At 37.1% G+C, this 20102-nt stretch overlaps 1 protein-coding gene across 1 annotated transcript; it reads left to right on the plus strand.

The window, feature by feature from the left end:
- The first annotated feature begins 244 nt into the window (after window positions 1-244).
- Window positions 245-13408, plus strand: ankrd13a (ankyrin repeat domain 13A). The gene is made up of 15 exons (XM_067406066.1): window positions 245-982; window positions 1777-1912; window positions 2262-2386; window positions 3735-3780; window positions 3886-4029; window positions 4248-4437; window positions 4955-5021; window positions 5210-5291; window positions 5933-5994; window positions 7827-7957; window positions 8505-8662; window positions 9368-9508; window positions 10454-10629; window positions 10716-10777; window positions 11403-13408. The coding sequence occupies exons 1-15, from the start codon at window positions 875-877 to the stop codon at window positions 11596-11598; spliced, it is 1824 nt and encodes a 607-aa protein (XP_067262167.1). The 5' UTR covers window positions 245-874; the 3' UTR covers window positions 11599-13408.
- The last annotated feature ends 6694 nt before the right edge of the window (window positions 13409-20102 follow it).

Here is a 20102-nt window from a genome sequence, read left to right on the forward strand (position 1 = left end):
TTACAGGCCGTGAGACGATAATATTGAGTAAATACTTGTGAAGAAACAAATCCTCTTCATGTTTGGAATATATTCATGAACTCAAATGAGCCACACACTGTCGGAAATGAGATTCAAGGCATGTAGGACACGATCTTCATAACATACTGCAGTCGTGCCCGCGCATGCGCAAGCGCGATTCCAGTCGCGCGCCGCTCCTGATGAGCTTAAGATCATTTAAAACCACAGAGGCGGTGTCGCGCTTGGCCGCGGGCGAACGAATATCAGCCAGTGCCAGTGAGATTAATTATTACGATTATTTACTGATGTTTCATTTGAAAGCGTTTTTGTTTTATGCCTATTTGTTTTAAACACCTCTAATTAGGATTACACAAAAATCACTCGTTGATTTAACAGAATTTATCGATATTTTATAGCACGACCGCCCCTCCTTCATATGGAATGGTTCAGTCTGGCGTTGGGCTTGTCAATTTTAATTAGAACAAATAATAGTTTATCCTTTACGATTTTTTTGACAGATCATATATAGCTAATTAGGCTCTTATCGACTATTTTATGCTGAGACCATTGTTTATAAATATAACTAAATGCAAAAAGGTTTGGGGGAATAGTTTTTCAAATGACTGGATACACCCCTACCCAAATAGTTTCAACCTGCCACTTCCTTGTTTTTCAAAAGTTTATTTTGAAAAAAGTTGGTTGCGTTTTCGGCGTCTCATTTATAAAAGCGTCTCCACAAATAGCAAGAGTCGCTGTATATTTATCAGAAATGAATTAAACGCGTGAAGAGATTTGATGGTTCATGACAGTAGCTAGCTCGAAGGCTGGCTCTTGATTTTGGAGGGTGAGACACGGAGAGTTTGATCGAGCCAGAATGTTATCCGCCACCGCTGCCAGCGACGAGGATTTCAGCCTCAGGTTTCCACTGCATGTCCTGGTGTGGGAGAATGATTACAGGAAGCTGGAAAGAGAGCTACAGACGGTATGTGTGAGATATCCGCAAATGCTGATGTATGCAGACTCTATGAAGCTAATGGTAGAATCATTGATTTGACTGCTGAGAGATTTCTGCCTCCTGTGGATGTCATGACATGCTTGTCATGTATTTACGTTAGTAATTTAATGAAATTGGATTTGGTGCATTATCGGATCTTACTGCAAATGCTTCATCAGCTTGCCATCCACTTGTTAGCCACAGCCCTGCTGTATTGCATTGCACTGGAGAGCTGGTGAGCTCATCTTAATAACAGAAGAGATTCATTTTACTGCACCATGCTATAGACCAGGGCTTTTCAAACTGGGTTCCATGGAAAAATAGCAATGTAAAAATACATTTATTAAAAATAAGATTAAAAGAATGATAATAAATAGTAACTCTAACAGTGCAGTACTGTAGTTAGTAGGAACAAAATGTAAACACAACTAAATATTTGCCAAATAATCTTCATTACATTAATATTTCACAGTATAAATGCAGTCTTTATATATTTAAACATTTGCTGCCTTATAAATTTTAGGATGTGGGGTCCCTCACATAAGGATGATCATATTTGTGGGTATGTATGTGGCATCTAAAAGATTAAAAGCCCCTACTGTAGGCGACAAATAAATCAGATATTATGACCGTTTCACAGGAAGAGGATCTAATATTCTGGATAATTACAGTTGCATTCCACATTTTCATCTCCCCACCCACAAGCCATGCAGCAATGCTTGATTTTTTGCCTCTTTTCAGTTTCATCCATAAGATACTGTCTGTGTTTACACTCCTTTCAGAGTAACGTCGAAGAGGTGGATCCCAGGGGCCGGACCCCTCTGCATCTGGCCGTCTCACTTGGACACTTGGAGTCGGTGAGGGTGCTGCTCAGACACGGCGCGGACGTTTCCAAAGAAAATGACAAACATTGGACAGGTGAGAATGAAGCTGTGCAATATCGCCATAGCAGTCTTCAAAGTAAACCGCATTGGCTCTCACAAGAATACCATTAGAACTATTACCACCACTTCCTCGGCTTGTGTCATCAGTGGTTTTTCCAGCAGTGAGTGTTTAGTACGTCTGTTTCAGCTTTTCCCAGAAGCAGCGAGCATTACATATGCTCTAATAATCACCTCCTCAAAGACACTTAGTCTTTTTTTTTTGGTCATATGTGATTTATAGTGCACTATATAGTATAGCGCTAGACTAGTATGTTTGCCTTTCCATTACAAGTCCATATTCTTAGATAAGGATAAATATCTAATATATCTTCTTGTCTGTACAGTGCTGCAGGAAGCGGTCAGCACGGGAGATCCAGAGATGGTGCAGCTGGTGCTCCAGCGGCGAGATTACATCAAAGCCTCCACTGCGCTGGGTGGCGTCCCAGAGCTACTGTGCAAGATCCGAGAGGTGCGTCTGTCATTTGATCCTGTTTATTTATTTTATTTTTGTGAATTTTGAGTTTATGTTGTGTAATATACATTACTGTTCAAAAGTGTGGGGCGGTAAGATTTGTTAATGTTTTTGGAAGAAGTCTCTTATGCTCACCCAGGCTGCAATTATTTGATTAAAAATACAGTGGAAACATTAAAAAATGGACTAATTAAACTGTAATAATATTTCACAATATTAGTGTAATTTGTTACTTCAGGAATCATTCTAATATGCTGATTTGGTGCTCAAGAAACATTTCTTATTTATGATCAATGTTGAAAACAGCTGTGCTGCTGCTTAATATTTTTATGGAAGCTGATACATGTTTTTCAGGATTCTGTGAGGAATAAAGTTCAAAAGAACAGCATTTATTTGAAATCTGTTATAACAGTATAAATGTTATGTTAACAATATAAACTGTCATGTTTGATCAATTTAATGCATTCTTGCTGAATAATATTATTCATTTCCTAAAAATAAAATCTCACTGACCCAAAGTTTGGTAGAATGGTAGTGTGTAAATGTTTAGATATTATGTGTTTTTTTTTTTTTTTTTACTTTTGCTTTCACTATTCGCTGTTTACTGCATTTGCTTTCTTGCTACCAAACAACCTCGTAAAATTGCCCTTCTGTGTTGCTACTTGCAACACGTTTTATATGGACGTTAATTTGGCACATGCCGCTTGTGTTGAAGGCTTGTCAAAATATTCATTCAAAACATAGACCTCTATATACATTGACTTAATAATAGATTGTAAATGTGTTTAGCATTCTGCAACAAATATTTTTGGATTTTCTAGACCACATTAAGTTATATAGTGAGCAGGATATATTAAAATTTAATGCATGGCTTTGGCAGGCAGGTATTATGAGTGGGCAGAGATTGCCTGAGACCTCCCCAGCTCTACAGCGTCCCACAATTTTCCAATATAAATCCATGGTGAAATATGGAACTGCATTGCAATCTAATTACGAGCGATTGGGTCAAAATTCCTCACTGGAATTCCTCCACAACTTGTAATATTTTAAAACATCATTTGGAAGCAATAAATGCTACATTAAGGCAGTTCTAAGGTAGCGCTATATGCGTGTCAATCACCTGTCAATCAACATTAGAGTGCCACCCTCAGGCTGAATAATGCCAAAAGTGAGCTGCATGTGTTCAGCGATTAGAATATAAAGCTTACAAAATGTTTATCATAAACTAGCGCTAAGTCCCAGAATCTGCCCTACCTAAATTTACAGTCAGGAGCCTCTACTGTTAGAAGCCTTGATGTGAGTCATGTGAAAGGGCCTGAAGTGTAATAAACCTCTTTTATCCCAGTCTCCAGATTTCTACATGGAGATGAAGTGGGAGTTTACTAGCTGGAGTAAGTGCTCTTTTTTTTTTTTTTTTTTTTTTCTCACATTTTCTGCGCATGAATTCTTATGACTTTTTTAGGACATAGGATGATCCTCTTCTTTTCTCACTCCAGTTCCACTCGTATCCCGCGTGTGTCCCAGCGACGTGTGCAGAATCTGGAAGAGTGGGGCCTGTCTGAGAGTGGACACCACCCTTCTGGGCTTTGAAAACATGACCTGGATCAGAGGAAGAAGAAGCTATATCTTCAGAGAAGAGAGTTAGTTATTCTCTCTGCCTGTATAGTCTAGTCGACCATTCCGCCCATCTGTAGTTTACACATTCACTTGGTGGTGGGGTTCTAGCAAATGTGCTGCGAATTCTTCTGAAGCCTACACGAAGTTCACATTTGTATGTTTACTAGTGCACTTTGCATGAGGATGAATGAATTGCCTGAAGTTTATTTGTGATTGATCAGTATCATGTGGGTTCTCGCAGACAACTGCACTGAGCTGATGGAAGTTAATCACGAGGACGAGGTGGTGGACACTGAGCGCTTTGATCTCTCCCGCGAGATGGAGGATGTCACTCTGGACTCCATGCAGCCCGCTGAACAGGAAGTTGCCAAGAGGCTGACAACACCCATTGTCAACACATATCTGGACACAAAGGACATTGCGTTTGAGAGGTATGGCCACCTATATAAGATTTATTTCTAATAAATATACTACAGTTCAAAAGATTAGGGTCAATTAGATGTCACATGATCCTTCAGAAATCATTCTAATATGCTCAAGAAACATTTCTTATTATTATCAATGTTGAAAACCGTTGTGCTGCTTAATATTTTTGTGAAGCCCTGGTACATGTTTTTCAAGATACTTGGGTGAATAAAATGTTCAGAAGAACAGTTTTTATTTGAAATATACATTTTTTTTTTTTGTAACATTGTTAATGTCTTTACTGTCACTGATCAATTGAATGCTTACTTGTTAAAAAAAAAAAAGTATTAAATTCATTCAATAAAAATCTTACTGACCCCAAGCCTTTGAACAATATTGTATATGAAAAATGTCACACATGGATTCATGGATTTTTGAACATCGACTCAAATTGAATTGATTAATTGAAACAGACTCTTAACACCATTTTTGCTGCTGAAGTTTAAATCAGAGATGCTATTAAAACATTCATTCTGTGCTCAGGTCTAAATCCGGTATCTGGGGTTGGAGGTCAGACAGAACAGAAGTAGTAAATGGATTTGAAGCCAAGGTGAGCCATCAACCGTTTATGAACTATAACTCCATTAACAATCATTGGAAGGAGAAATTTGCTCTTTTAGAGTTATATTCTCCAAAGTGAAAAGTTAATCTTCAGAAACATCAGACTTTCTTTTTAGAGCAGTGAGCTTCAGAATAAGGCAGTCTTTGTCCTGTGGGTGATGATGCTGCTTTTGGCAGGTTTTTTCAGTGAACAATGTGAACGTTGTGATTCGCACCAGGACGGAGCACCTCACAGACGAGGAGAAGGCCAGGATAAAAAGTAATTAACCCACTTTACGATTACACTATATATATCATACCCCTTTTCCACCAAAATGGTACTGATGCTCAACCGGGAAACTGCGAATCTCTCTCAAAACTGACGTATGTTTCCACTTACTTGAGGGATGAATTGTGACTTAATTGATGTTATTTCAGTACATAACCTGCACACAAACAATCTAGCACACCGCAGTCTTTGTTTAACAGTTTAAGATCCAAAGTATTTTGATTTAGTGTCTTTATGCCATCACAAGCTGCTTTTGATGGAATGGGCTAAAGTTATAACAATCAATTCACATATATTGAATAGATGGACAGAGAAAATTAAGTGGAGCAGCTGTGCATAGAGACAAACAAAATGTCTGTCATTTGAACATGATTGCCAGATTAAGTTGTTGTTTTGAAAACTTTATTTAGTGCAGATGTTATGTTGTCCCCTGGCTTCTGATGTTATCGGTTTCAGGTTGTAGGGATAAGTTTGAAGCCCATAATTGCTTTTCCGCCAATGAAAGCATATGGAAATGTTCCAGATTGGGCTCCAGCACCCTGTCGGTGGTAAAGAGTCAATAGGCTGTTCCCTGCAGCTCTCTGTTGTGTTAACAGTTTAATATCAATTACTGATGCTTTTGATCTCCACAGGTGAAAGGAATGTTCTGGAATCTTTGCTCGGCACAGTAGAACAACAGATCGGTGCTCAAGGGGTAAGATGAGCACATGAAACAGACACTCAATTTATTTACTTATTAACTGTTTGTTTCAGCCACACTTAAGAATGCATGAATGTAATTAAATTGGATCAAACCAAGTGGCATCTCAAAAAAAAAAAAAAGATCTTTTCACAGAAATAACTTAGAGGGTTAGTTCAACCAAAAATGAAAATTCTAACTTTAATTACTCACCCTCATGTTGTTCCAAACCCGTAAGACTTTCGTTCATCTTCGGAACACAAATGAAGATCTTTTTGATGAAATCTGAGAGCTTTCTGTCCCTCCATAGACAGCAACATAACTACCACTTTGACGCTTCAAAAAGTTCATTAATAGATTGTAAAACTAATTCATATGTATTGAGCGGGTTAGTCCAAATTTTCTGAAGAGACTCTATTGCTTTATATGATGAACAGATTGAAATTTATTTTTGGCTTTTATTCACATATAAACATTCATTAACGCACACATCAGTGTTGGAAAACAGAAGCTCAAGCATGTTTGCTTAACACGTGCGAGAACCAATGAAGTTCATACTTGTGTGTCACACATCACTTTTGAGCTTCCGGAAAAGGTTTGTTCTCGCGCTTCGAGCAGTTTTGGTTGAGCTTCTGTTTATGTTCGCTGATCAATGTTTATATGTGAATAAAAACCTAAATTCAAAAGTGATGCGTGACACACAAGAATGAACTTCATTGGTTCTCGCACGTGTTAAGCAAACATGCTTGAGCTTCTGTTTTCCAACACTGATGTGTGCGTTAATGAATGTTCATATGTGAATAAAAGCCAAAAATAAATTTCAAACTGTTCATCATATAAAGCAATCGAGTCTCTTCAGAAAATTTGGACTAAACCACTCAATTCATATGGATTAGTTTTACAATCTCTTATGAAACTTTTTGAAGTGTTAGTGGTATTTATGTATCCGTCTATGGAGGGACAGAGAGCTCTCAGATTCCATCAAAAAAAGATCTTATTTTGTGTTCCAAAGATGAACGAAAGTCTAACGGGTTTGGAACGACATGAGGGTGAGTAATTAATGACTGAATTTTTGGGTGAACTAACCTTTTAATATTTATAAGCCATTTTAGAAATGAGTTTCAACCAACAAGTCTTACAGCAAAAATTTTTTTAGTGGGTGTGTGAATCATTTCTCCTCAGGTTCACACAGATGTCCTAGCAGAGTAACCACAGGTGTAGTTCATCACATTAATTATGAACGTGTTCCGTTAATGTCTGACAACCATAAAGTGACCAAATACTTGTATATTTTAAATAGTATATCTATTGGTTTGTAATTTGAAACCTAACACACTTCCTTTTGTGGATTGTTATGCTTAAAGTGTGCTTGTGCCATCTTTCTTTAAAAAAAAAAAATCTTGGTTTGATACTTTATCTAATTCAGTGACATTTGTACATGTGGCTTAAAGTCAACATGAAACAGAAGTTGCACAGTAGTCTTTTCTTCCCTATTGTGATGTATGAACAAAAAAATAGTAGGGCAGGACTTGTCAATCAGGAATTGATTGGATGGTTGTGGTTTGCTTTTGCGGAGATCTCATGTGAGTGACAGGTTATCCTGCCCCTCGTGACATTAAACGTCATCAGAGAAGAGATAATGCGGCAAGTGAAGAAGAAAAGTTCTTTTGATTAAAGATTACGTGGATACATGATTTTCAAAATTATTTAAAAGTACTGTAATATTCCATTAAGAAATTAGATTTGGATTTTGTGGTGACTTTAAGTGTCCCAGTGCTTTTTGGGACCACTGTATTTTAAAAAAGCTGAAAGGATTCTGTATTGATTGTTTCCATGTATAATTACAGGACATGACTATGGAGTTTGCCACTGCCACAAACCCCACAGCTATTACTCCAGAGGAGTACTTTAACCCCAACTTCGACCTGCAGGGTAGAGATATCGGTCGACCCATTGAGCTCACCATCAGAACACAGAAGTAAGACCGGACATTCACTCAGCCTCTCAAAAATTATTTTCAAACAAATAAATAAATATATATATATAATTCTGTGTATACATTTCAGCATATATGTTAATTTGTTTTAGAAAAAAGTCTCTTATGCTCACCAAGGCTGCATTTATTTGATGAAAAATACAGAAAAAAGTTACGTTGTGAAGTATTATTAGAATCTTGACCTCAGACTTTTGAGTGTGTGTGTGTGTACAGGTATACATCGTTTATGAGGACACGTGTATAATGACATGGGTATTACAACGTAAACATGGCTAAAAAAACAAACAAATGACTTAAAAAAAAAAAACATGCTAAACTGTTTTATTTTATTTTATTATTTTTTTAATAAAAAAAATGCCTAAAGTTTTCTGTGATGGGTATGTTTAGGGGTAGGGCTAGTGTAGGAGGATAGAATATATGGTTTGTACAGTATAAAAACCATTAATTAGAGTCCCCGTAAACCATTTAAAAAAGTGTGTGTGTGTTGAAGAATTGATGAAATGTTTGAAATTTTGTGACCTCTTCTCAGGTTTAAAGGCACCCTGTGGATGAGCGAGGAGCATCCTCTGTCTCTGGTGGAGCAGGTCACTCCCATCATTGATCTGATGGCTCGCACCAGCACTCATTTTGCCCGACTCAAGGACTTCATCAACCTCAGGTTTCCCCCTGGCTTTCCTGTGAAGATTGGTGAGTGAAAGCATAAAAAGAGAGAAACAAACAGCCTACTACTCAGTTCTTAAATCAAACCCTGTCCGACATAAAATTTGCATTTGTAATGTTATGCATCAGCTTGAATATTAACTCATCTAACTGGCACAAGTACACTGATGAAATTCAACTAAACATTTGCAAATTATGTATGGAAGATGGTTTAGTATTAACTAATCTAACTTTCCTGTTCTTCAAGACTGCTTTAATGTTTCAAGCCTGAACTTAGGTGTTGTCTTTAAAGAAAACTTTGTAAAACATTTCTGCTTAAATGTTGTTCAGGTAGATGTATGTATATCAATTCTGTATATATCTGTGAATGGCTTTAATATAACTAGATCCTGGATTTTATTAGCAGCATCCAATAGCCACATAGAGGCTAGGTAGTGGGCTCGTGACTGGTTCGCACTCGGTCATCTTGACGTCAAAGGAAGACTGACGATTTAACTTGCTTTCGATCTTATTAAAGCACATGAAAACATGATTAGACCAGCACAATATGGTCAACAGAAAGTTGGCTCCCGCTACTCACCCCTTCCAACACTAACAAACAATCCGACAAGGGAAATAATAACGGAAACGGAAGTGATCACCTGTGCCCACGTGGCTGTGAATGACCAATAAGAAATAACAAAGAATTAACGCTCTTACAGATTTGATTCTTTTTCATTTGTGTTTCTACAGAAATCCCGTTGTTCCATGTCTTGAATGCCCGCATCACATTTGGAAACGTCAACAAGTGCAGTACAGATGAGCCTCTGGACCCCAACCAATCAGCTTCTACACCCACACCTACAGAAGAGAAGTGTGACAACCAGGCTTCAGGTTTGGAAATAGATTAATTTATTCCTCATCTGTTTGAATATCTTTTTATAGGGTTAGTTCACCCCAAAATTAAAATTCTGTCATTAATTACTCACCCTCATGTCGTTCTACACCTGTAAGAACTTTGTTCATCTTCAGAACACAAATTAAGATCTTTTTTATGAAATCTGAGAGGTATATGAGTCCTCCATAGACTCCTCCATCCGACTACAGTGATTCAACCTTAACTTTATGAAGCGACGAGAATACTTTTTGTGCGCAAAAACAAAAAAAAATAATGTTATTCAAAAATCTCTTCTCTTCCCTGTTATTATCCTTGCGTAATTGCCACAGTAAGCACAGTGAAGGCTTCTGTGTTTTTTTTTGTTTTGTTTTGTTTTGTTTCTTTCCCGTGTATTTGTGTGATGCTGACGCAGGAGCCAGCCAATAATGAGTCTTTGTTTTGACATAGAACCTGGAGGTGCTGGGCGTAAAAGCATATGAAAATGACACAGAAGAGAAGATATTGTTGAATAAAGTTATTATTTTTGTTATTTTTGTTTTGTTTTTCATGCACAAAAAGTATTCTTGTCGCTTCATAAAATTAAGGTCAAACCACTGCAGTGTGGACTGTTTTAATGATGTCTTTAGTACCTTTCTGGACCTTGAAAGTGTTGATTATATTGCTGTCTATGGACGAATCATATACTTCTCAGATTTCATCAAAATATCTTAATTTGTGTTCCAAAGATGAACCAAGGTCTTACAGGTGTGGAACGACATGAGGGTGAGTAATTAATGACAGAATTTTCATTTTTGGGTGAACTAACCCTTTAACAATACCAGTCACAAACTCTGACAAACCTTCTCAAAGCACTTCAACTCATATTGGAAATTAGTTATTTGGATTGATCCAGCAGGGAAATTTTCTGTTTTTCACTAAATGTTGTTTTCTGGCTTCTGCAGGACCTGCTCAATTCCAAGTGTGTCCGTCTGTGTTCATGGCACCCGCACACTATCACCACCGAGGAGGCTACCGCCACTCCAACACACGCCATTACAACCCAGTGCATCATGATGAAGAGCTGCTCCAGTATGCCATTCACCAGAGCCTGCTTGAGTCCAGTGCACTTAATTCACAGGTCAGAAAGCATCCTGTAACCTGTATTTTGTGCAGTTCTTGATGTTGTCTGTGTCTTATATGCAGTCTGGTGGGTCTTTTTTGTAGGACACTTTGAGTGATTTTGATGGGCAGGTGACACAGTCCATGACGAACCGGTTGAGTGATGGGTAATTTTTACATTTCCATAATTATTTGTCCAGGCTTTTTGTTCTGGAGAAAATGGTTACACATACTTATCAAGAGTTTTAAGGGTTTTTTTGTATGTTTGTTTAAGAAAAGAAATTTACATTTTTATAATGTTGGAATTTTATTTCTAATTTCAAAGAATTGCTGTTCTTTTTCCTAAAACGTGTCAGTTTCCACAAAAATGTTAAGCAGCACGACATAAGACATAAGAAATGTTTCTTGCACCAAATCAGCATATTAGAATGATTTCTGAAGGATCATGTGACACTGAAGACTGGAGTAATGGCTGCTGAAAATGCAGCTTTGCCATCACAGGAATAAATTACATTTTAAAATATATTAAAAAGGGAAAACAGTTTTGAATTGTAATGATATTTCACAATATAGCTGTTTTACTGTATTTTTAATTAAACAAATGCAGCCTTGGTGAGAATAAGAGACTTAAAAAACAAACAAAAAAAAAAAACATTTAACCGACCCCAAACTTTTAAGCAGTTGTCTAGTTAACAGAAGCAAAGTATGGGTAGGATGATTTTTCAAAGTGCCATTTCCAGTGTCCATTTCTGTGTACGTGTTCTTAAATTATGTTCTGTTATATAACCACAGGTCTGAGTCTGAGGGAGTTTTAGTAGACCTCAGTGACACCACACCCTCAAGCTCTGGTTCCACCTCCAGCCCCGACACTGACCTGCGATTGGCTATGGAGCTCTCGGCCCGGGCACAGGAGGAGGAAGAAAGGAGAAGAAAAGAAGAAGAGGAGGAATTAGAGAGGATTTTACAACTCTCCTTACTGGAAAAGTGACGGAGTAAGATGAGGGAAGGAAAGACAAAGGGAGCTCCTGTTATTGCCATAACCATTAAAACTTTCTTCAGATTCACACAGCTCTCTGTTGCCACTGACATACGACTACACTTAGTTACTTATTAAGTTTGGAGTCAACATCTGAAAGGTTCTTCCTTATCCAAAAAAATGAGCAAAAAAAAATGTTTTCTTGATTTTTACTGCTTTTCATTTTCCCTCCTTTAAAGAGGTGATCACGCATGTATTTTATAAGAAATCCAGTGCTGCTTTTTTAAGATTATGTGGTAGACAGGTTGTGATGTCCTTGACAGTCCAAACATGAACCTGTGCAAGTTTATACATCTTGACAGTAGTGACTAGATACATTTTTTTTTTTTTTTTTTTTTTTTTTTTGATAGAAAGGAAGGTTTTTTGCATTAACATTAGCTTTAGGTTTATATTAATAATATATCTCAGGGTTAAACTGATCACCGGTTATCGGTTCCTTTTAAAACCATTTTATACACAGCCAAGGAAAGTGAAAGAAATGAATGTTTTACACAAAGCAGTAGGACAGTACCCGTGTGCTTTTGTCATTACACAATTTCTGACTGAAGCATCTCTGGTATAAAGGCAATAAACCACACACCGCTGTGCCTCGCTGGAGTGAGAGGCACTCATACAGACCGGAATATTTCTGAAAATGGCTGTCCAATGTAAGCCAATACGCCTCAAGCTTTTAGTCTGCCTAATTTGTAAAATGATACAATAAAACCGCTTGGATCGCCATAAGTATGTCGTAATGCAAGGCGAGAATGTGGCAGTACTGGGTCACTTTTTCTGGCACCAACCAAACCTCATGCTACACTAAAGGACTAGGGGAACGTGTGACAAGAAAACCAGCTTTTTTTGTTTCGGAAGGTGACGTTGAATTGTGGATGGACAGCATTGTTTGCTGATTGAGGTTCTGATGTGGCAAATGTGGAAGAACCTGCCCTGCTCTGTTTGGGAATCTCATGCTGTTCCTTCCTCTTGTAGCTGACAGCGCTAATTTATTTTGTCATAATTGTTTTTTCTTGATGTCTTGAATGTTCTTTTGTTGACTTCTTCCTGTAAGTGTTTTTATAGCCTTGTGAGGCTCGAAAGACGTCTGAGTGTTGACTAGTGACTTACAGCTTGCAGTATCTCTCTCACTACTTTTTTTTTTTTGTATGAACCAGTGTGTGCTTGAACCGATTTTAACTGTATCTGTCACCTCATAATTTTTAGACATTTATATTGCTTTATTCTTCTTGTAGCGAACAAGGATCTGAGGCCACGAGTTTGCGTTTATAATAGGGATGTTGTAATAACAAGACATTGATTTTAGTTTATGCTGCATTGAAATAAATCAAATGTTCTGACTACGATTATTCACACACAATTATTCCTGGACACAGAAGTTAGTTTCATTCTTTATTTAAAACCTAATTTAACTTTTGGTATTTGGGTGTAAGTCTTAACTAATTGCCAAAATGTTTCATGGTCTTTACCGGATCAGGGTTAGTGTTGGTTTGATTCTCGGTTAATTGTCATTGCTGCAAAATGCGAGTTTAAAGTATCCTGTTTGAGCATGTTGAAGAAATCGTGAAGGCATTTGTAAACTGTGATGTATGATTGACACAAACAAAAAAAGATGTTTTTACTTTAATAAAAGCACTTTATTGACTTTATGGCGCTTCATTAACTATATGACAGCTGCATGGACATGGCAAATCAAATAAAGGCATAAAAACAATTAAGTTGATCAGATCAATTTCATCATGAAAATCAAAATATAAACATTTATTTTTACTAGTGACAAATATCTGAAACTTTGAAGTTATGGATTTGATAGCAAGATATATTCTTATACTTTTTTTTTCTTTTTTTTTTCATTCATCTTTAAATTCATGCTGTTTTTTTTGTTTTTGTTTTTTAATACAATATTTTAAATCTATTTAACATTTATTTGAGGAACGTCTATCCATTCATTGTCACATTACCCAACGGATCTGATAATATATAATCTCTCCTGTCCCTCATGAATTTTATTAAACAAACCAACAGGTGGCACTGTTCTGATGCGTACCAATATTTGTCTTGAATGCTTATTATAATATCTTTTTCAAAAAAAATGTAAGGAGTATTCTTAAAGGAAAATGTGTTAATGGTATTTCTGGTTCTGTTTTCCTTCCCACAGTCAACCGATTTAGAGTACCCAATTACAGTAATACTATTATAAAAAGAGTGCATTTGAGATCACAAGCATTTTCCTTGTAGCACAATGAGGTTTGATAGTTTATTAGCCTTGCACACTTGGGTACATCACTCAGGTTTTGTGAGGAAAGTGCATGAAGAAGGTTGTTTATTCATACAAATTTGAGAGTTTGGCATTGAGAAATCTTGTGTAATGTGACATTTTCTGAATAGGTCCCTCCTTTAGATGTGAACGGTTGTCTTGGCACCTCATTTGCACTCGCATCTCAACAGAGCTTCGAGTGCCATGTGTTGGCAGATTAAAGCTGTATGTCAGCAGTGGTTTGAGGCAGTGTGCAGTCAGTCTTGACTGTCTCGGGGAATGAAATCATGATTTCAATGAGATCACATGTGAAAGTGAAGGAAATAACAGTTTTAAAGAAGCTGACTTAAAGGAATTTATGTAGTGTCAAATGCATCACACTTTACATTAAAGTGACAGTTCACCCAAAAATTAAACTTTTGTCATCATTTACTCACCCTCATGTTGTTCCATACCTGTATGAGTTTCTTTCTTGAACACAAAAGAAGACATTTTAAAGAAAAAGAGCTGATTGTAGCTATTGATTTCAATTATATATTTTTCCTACTATGGAAGTCAATGACTACCATCAACTGTTTGGTTACTGACATTCTTTAAAATATCTTCTTTTGTGTTCAGCAGAAGAAAGAAACTCTTACAGGTTTGGGATAACTTGAGGGTGAGTAAATGATGACACAATTTTGGGATGAACTATCCCTTTAAGGCTGATTACTGAAAGATGATAGGGTTTTACATAATATAAACTGAAAGGCTGTTTGTACAGTTATGACAAAGCAAATATTTTCTTAAAGGGACAGTTCAACCAACCAAAAAAAAAAAAAAATGTCATCATTTACTCACCCTCAAGTTGTTCCAAACCTGTATGAATTTCTTTCTTCTGCTGAACACAAAAGAAGATATTTTGAAGAAACCAGACAGTTGATGGGTCCCATTGACTTCCATAGTATTTTTTTCCTACTATGGAAGTCAATGAGGCCCATCAACTGTTTGGTCACCCAAATATCTTTTTATGTGTTCAGCAGAAGAAAGAGATTGATTCAGGTTTGGAACAACTTGAGGGCAAGTAAATGACAGAATTTTAATTTTTGGGTGAACTATCCTTTTAAATATGGAAAATGGGATTGATTTAGTACAAAGTGAATGTATACCAGCAGCTTAGTTGGCCATCATGTAATTTTATATAAATTATAAACAAATTATCCTTAAGTGTAGGTGCAAGTTGATCAATTTGTGTACCTCCTAAACACAATGTAACAATTTCAGTCTGCTGAGTAAAGAATTCATATCAGTCGTGTTTACTACAAAGATAAATCTTGTGTTATCTGATGCAAAAGAAGGCTCCTGAATGCTACAGCTTGTATTCATTTTTGGCTTTAAAAGCCTTTCATTATTTATACAGGAAATTGTTTTCTTCACTCATTTAGTTTGACTTAATCAGCTCAAGTGTCTTGCTGCTATGTTGGCAAATTAACTGAAGCAACTTTTTATTATCTATTCTCGTGACTTCAGCTCAGCAGGTGTTTGGCTTGTGGGCCACCCACTAAAAATGTGTTGAAAAACTATTATGCAAATAAGTATCCATCTTTCCTCTATTTAATCTGTGTGAGGGAGAGATAACCTGCTCAGCAGATGCTGATCTTGTTGCATGTGACAGGATTAGGAGCATGAGTTGTCTCTCTTCCCTAATGAGAAGAAGAAATTCACATAGGGACTGGTGGGATTGAGGAGACAACACTTAAAGGTGCCGTAGAACGTGTTTTCAAAAGATGTAATATAAGTCTAAGGTGTCCCCTGAATGTGTCTGTGAAGTTTCAGCTCAAAATACCCCATAGATTTTTTTTTTATTCATTTTTTTAACTGCCTGTTTTGGGGCATCATTAATTATGCGCCGATTCAGGCTGCGGCCCCTTTAAATTCTCGTGCTCCCCGCCCCGAGCTCACGACTGCCTTAAACAGCATCAACAAAGTTCACACAGCTAATATAACCCTCAAAATGGATCTTTACAAAGTGTTCGTCATGCAACATGTCTAATCATGTAAGTACAGTATTTATTTGGATGTTTACATTTGATTCTGAATGAGTTTGAGGCTGTGCTTCGTGGCTAAAGCTAACATTACACACTGTTGGAGAGATTTATAAAAAATTTGTAGTTGAAGTTGTGTTTATGAATTATACAGACTACAAGTGTTTAAAAATGAAAATAGTGACGGCTCTTGTCTCTGTGAATACAGTAATAAACGATGGTAACTTTAACCACATTTAGTTTCTGGAGGTCTTTTAAACAAATGAGATTTATATAAGGAGGAAACAATGGTGTTTGAGATGAGTTTGTATGTCATTTCCATGTACTGAACTCTTGTCTCTTGTTATTCAACTATGCCAAGGTAAATTCAATTTTTAATTCTAGGGCACCTTTAAGCAGGCAGGATAGAGAGAGAAATGCTGATGTTTAGAGCAAATGTGATGCAAATATGCTAATTATTCAGTACCATAATATACAATACCATGGTACCAAATACATCCATAGTACTTTTAAATGTTAATTAACTTTACATAAGTGCAATAAAACATAATAAAAATGAATAACATGTTGATTAGGCATTGTGGCATTCAGTCTTTTATTTTGAACACATTTATACAGATTTGGGTTTTGAAATTTATTCAGTAGGCCTGTTCAAGAGGTCCGACATGCCAAAAAACTGTCAAATAAACATCTTACAATAAATACACCAAAATAAAATTAAATAAAAAATAAATACGTATAATTTCAGACAGTAAACAATTTAGCAGCTTACAAACTGTTCAAGTTAAGAAAAAAAAAACATATGCTGTAGTATGTATGTTTGGCATAGTGTTCAGTTTTAACAACGTAAATTATAAGGTTTTGTCTTAAACGATCCTCGTGGAGATTTAGCCTCGATTGCACTGATATGGAGTGTTTAATATTAATTAGGTCATACTGACGTTGATTTGTAATCTTCCAATAGCGAAGTGTTGGATTCCGACTATTAAGTAGTTCGTGCTGACGTTGCGCAGTTCTTGTCCAATGGCTAAGTATTGGCTCATTAATATTCAGAAGCAAGCCTTTGCCATAGTAGTGTTGAGTTCCTGGTGTCTTTCATCCACAGGGCTCCTCACCTGCGTCGAAGAGGTTTATAGACACAAACTGCCATCCCAATCATGATCACCAACAGTGTGGACAGAACACTTAAAAGAAGAACTGCAGCAGGAGATAAAATAAACAAATTAAATAAATCTGCTGATATCTAGTGCCTATTACGATTACATCCACGTGATGTAAGTTTTTAACTACGAGTCCAATTTAGTATTGTACAAATGTCAGTCTTTATAAAACTGAATCAATGATAAACTGTGATGTCATGTATAACGACACTGGCAGGTTCACCCATTGTGGATGTGACAGGCCTGACACGGGTTCAGTCGCGTGCGTGTATTCATTTCTTACCCAAATTTTGCCTCAGCAGGACTTCATAAGGTCTGTTATTTACTTTAGACTCTCCCAGTTGTGCATTTCCATAATGAAAAAACGTTATGCAGCAAGCGATGAGAGAGATCAGGCGCGCTGACATTGTCGCAAAACAGCTAGATAGATAGATGCAACCCAATCCACACAGATCGACGGCGCTGCTGGAAGGTCCTAATGCCGTCGGGTTAAACCAACATCAACATCCAGGTGAAGGCCCTTTGGTTTCAACTACGATTGTGCATCAAATAATTTGTCCATCCATAATAATATGTTATTGGGGCAGATTTAAAAAAAAAAAAAATCCAATGATGATGATCCAATTTTTTTTTTCTTTGCACAAAATGCAGGTCACTCTGCAATTTTTGTTTTTGTTTGGTCAGTATTTGTATATAATTACAAGATAATTATGAATTACAAGCTACTATGTCTCTCATAAGCTGTCTATTTTCATACAGCATATTTTTATATAAAAACTTAAAAGGTTAGTTCACCCAAAAATGAAAATTCTGTCATTTATTACTCACCCTCATGTCGTTCCACACCCGTAAGACTTTCGTTCATCTTCGGAACACAAATGAAGATATTTTTGATGAAATCCGAGAGGTGTCTGACTCCTCCATAGACAGCAATGTAACCACCACTGGCAAGATCCAGAAGGGTACGAGAATACTTTTTGTGTGCAAAAACAAAACAAAAATAATGACTTTATTCAACAATATCTTCTATTCTGTGTCATTCTCCTACGTTGTTCAAGTTCCAGGCTCTACATCAGAAAGTGACTCATTATTGGCCGGCTCCTGCGTCAGCATCACATGTATGCGTCGTGCTGCTGGCGTGAACAGAATTGGCCAATCTGCAATACAGCATTCTGACGTAGAACCTGGAAGCGCTGAACATAAACAGCATAGGAGAATAGGAGAACAGAAGAGAAGATATTGTTGAATAAAGTCATTATTTTTGTTTTGTTTTTACACACAAAAAGTATTCTCGTCGCTTAATAAAATTAAGGTTAGATTAGTCACTGTAGTCACGTGGACTATTTAGTCTTTACTACCTTTCTGGACCTTGAAAGTGGTGGTTAAATTGCTGTATGGGGGAGTCGGAAAGCTCTCGGATTTCATCAAAAAATATCTTAATTTGTGTTCTGAAGATGAACGAAGGTCTTACAGGTTTGGAACGGCATGAGAGTGAGTAATTAATGACACAATTTTCATTTTTGGGCAAACTAACCCTTTAATTGCTGTCATCTTATGATTCAAAATGTTGTCAAATGGCCTTGGAGGACTTACTTAAGCACTACATGTTTTTCTGGTCGATAGATTCATTGTTTCCTATATAGTAATTTAGTTGTTTTTTATAATATATACTAAGAACTGTTATGCTAATCTACATTATTCCTTTAACTAAGTCCATACATGCTTTTAATTGACCTAAAATATTTATTTGAAGTACCACTTTAGAAATGTAAGTTAATATTTCAATAATTTAATAACATATTTGCATGTTAATGGTTCTCAGATGTTAGTTAATGATTACATTACATGCTGGGAAAAAAACAAGTAAAATAATTCCATATATATATATTATTGCTAGTACTGGGTTGGACCCCCTTTTGCCTTCAGAACTGGCTTAATTCTTAATAGCGTAGATTCAACAAGGTGCTGGAAACATTCCTCAGAGATTTTGGTCCATATTGACATGATAGCATCACTCAGTTGCTGCAGATTTATCGGTTGCACATTCATGATTCGAATCTTCCTTTCCACCACATCCCAAATTTGCTCTATTGAGATATGGTGACTGTTGAGGCCATTTGAGTATAATGAACTCATTGTCATGTCGAAGAAACCAGATTGAGATTATTTGAGCTTTGTGACATGGCTCATTATCCTGCTGTAAGTAGCCATCATAAGATGGGTACACTGTGGTCCAAGGAAGGAACAGTGGTGAACCGGCGACAGGGTCATGGGCGGCCAAGGCTCATTGATGCACGTGGGAAGCGAAGGCTGGCCTATGTGGTCCGATCCAACAGACGAGCTACTGTAGCTCAAATTGCTCTAAGAAGTTAATACTGGTTCTGATAGAAAGGTGTCAGAATACACAGTGCATCACAGTTTGTTGCATATGGGGCTACATAGCCGCAGACCAGTCAGGGTGCCCATGCTGACCCCTGTCCACCGCCGAAAGCGCCAACAGTGGGCACGTGAGCATCAGAGCTGGACCCCAGAGCAATGGAAGAAGGTGGCCTGGTCTGATGAATATATATACATTGCAATGATTTAATTATTAGCTTTTCATCAACTCTTCATGAACTTTAGTTTGGTAAATCCTGCGTTAGATTTCACTATGGCCTCAACTTCACCTCATGAAACACTGTTATTGCAGGTCACATACAGTTTGTCACTCACTAGCCTTTTCCATGCAACTCTTGGTCTTTCATTTTGGTAATTAACAGAGGAGCACAGAGCCTGCAGCCCTTTTGTTAGGCTCCTCTGTAGTTGAATCTGAGGTCCACCTCTACTCCAGTCGCCTGCACTGAAGCCTTTGATCCATTCTGCGGCCTCTGCTAGAAGTGGCTGAATGTGGAATAGCATTATCTTTTCTCTATTCTCTCACCCCATACCTGAAACTGGCACAACTGAGCCGCGTTTCCCAGAGCTGCGATTGGTGGCGATTGAAGATCTAGTCTTTAATAAAACATCTCATTTAAATGCCTG

Source organism: Chanodichthys erythropterus, chromosome 13 (assembly GCF_024489055.1).
Source record: "Chanodichthys erythropterus isolate Z2021 chromosome 13, ASM2448905v1, whole genome shotgun sequence".
NCBI classification, from domain to species: Eukaryota; Metazoa; Chordata; class Actinopteri; order Cypriniformes; family Xenocyprididae; genus Chanodichthys; species Chanodichthys erythropterus.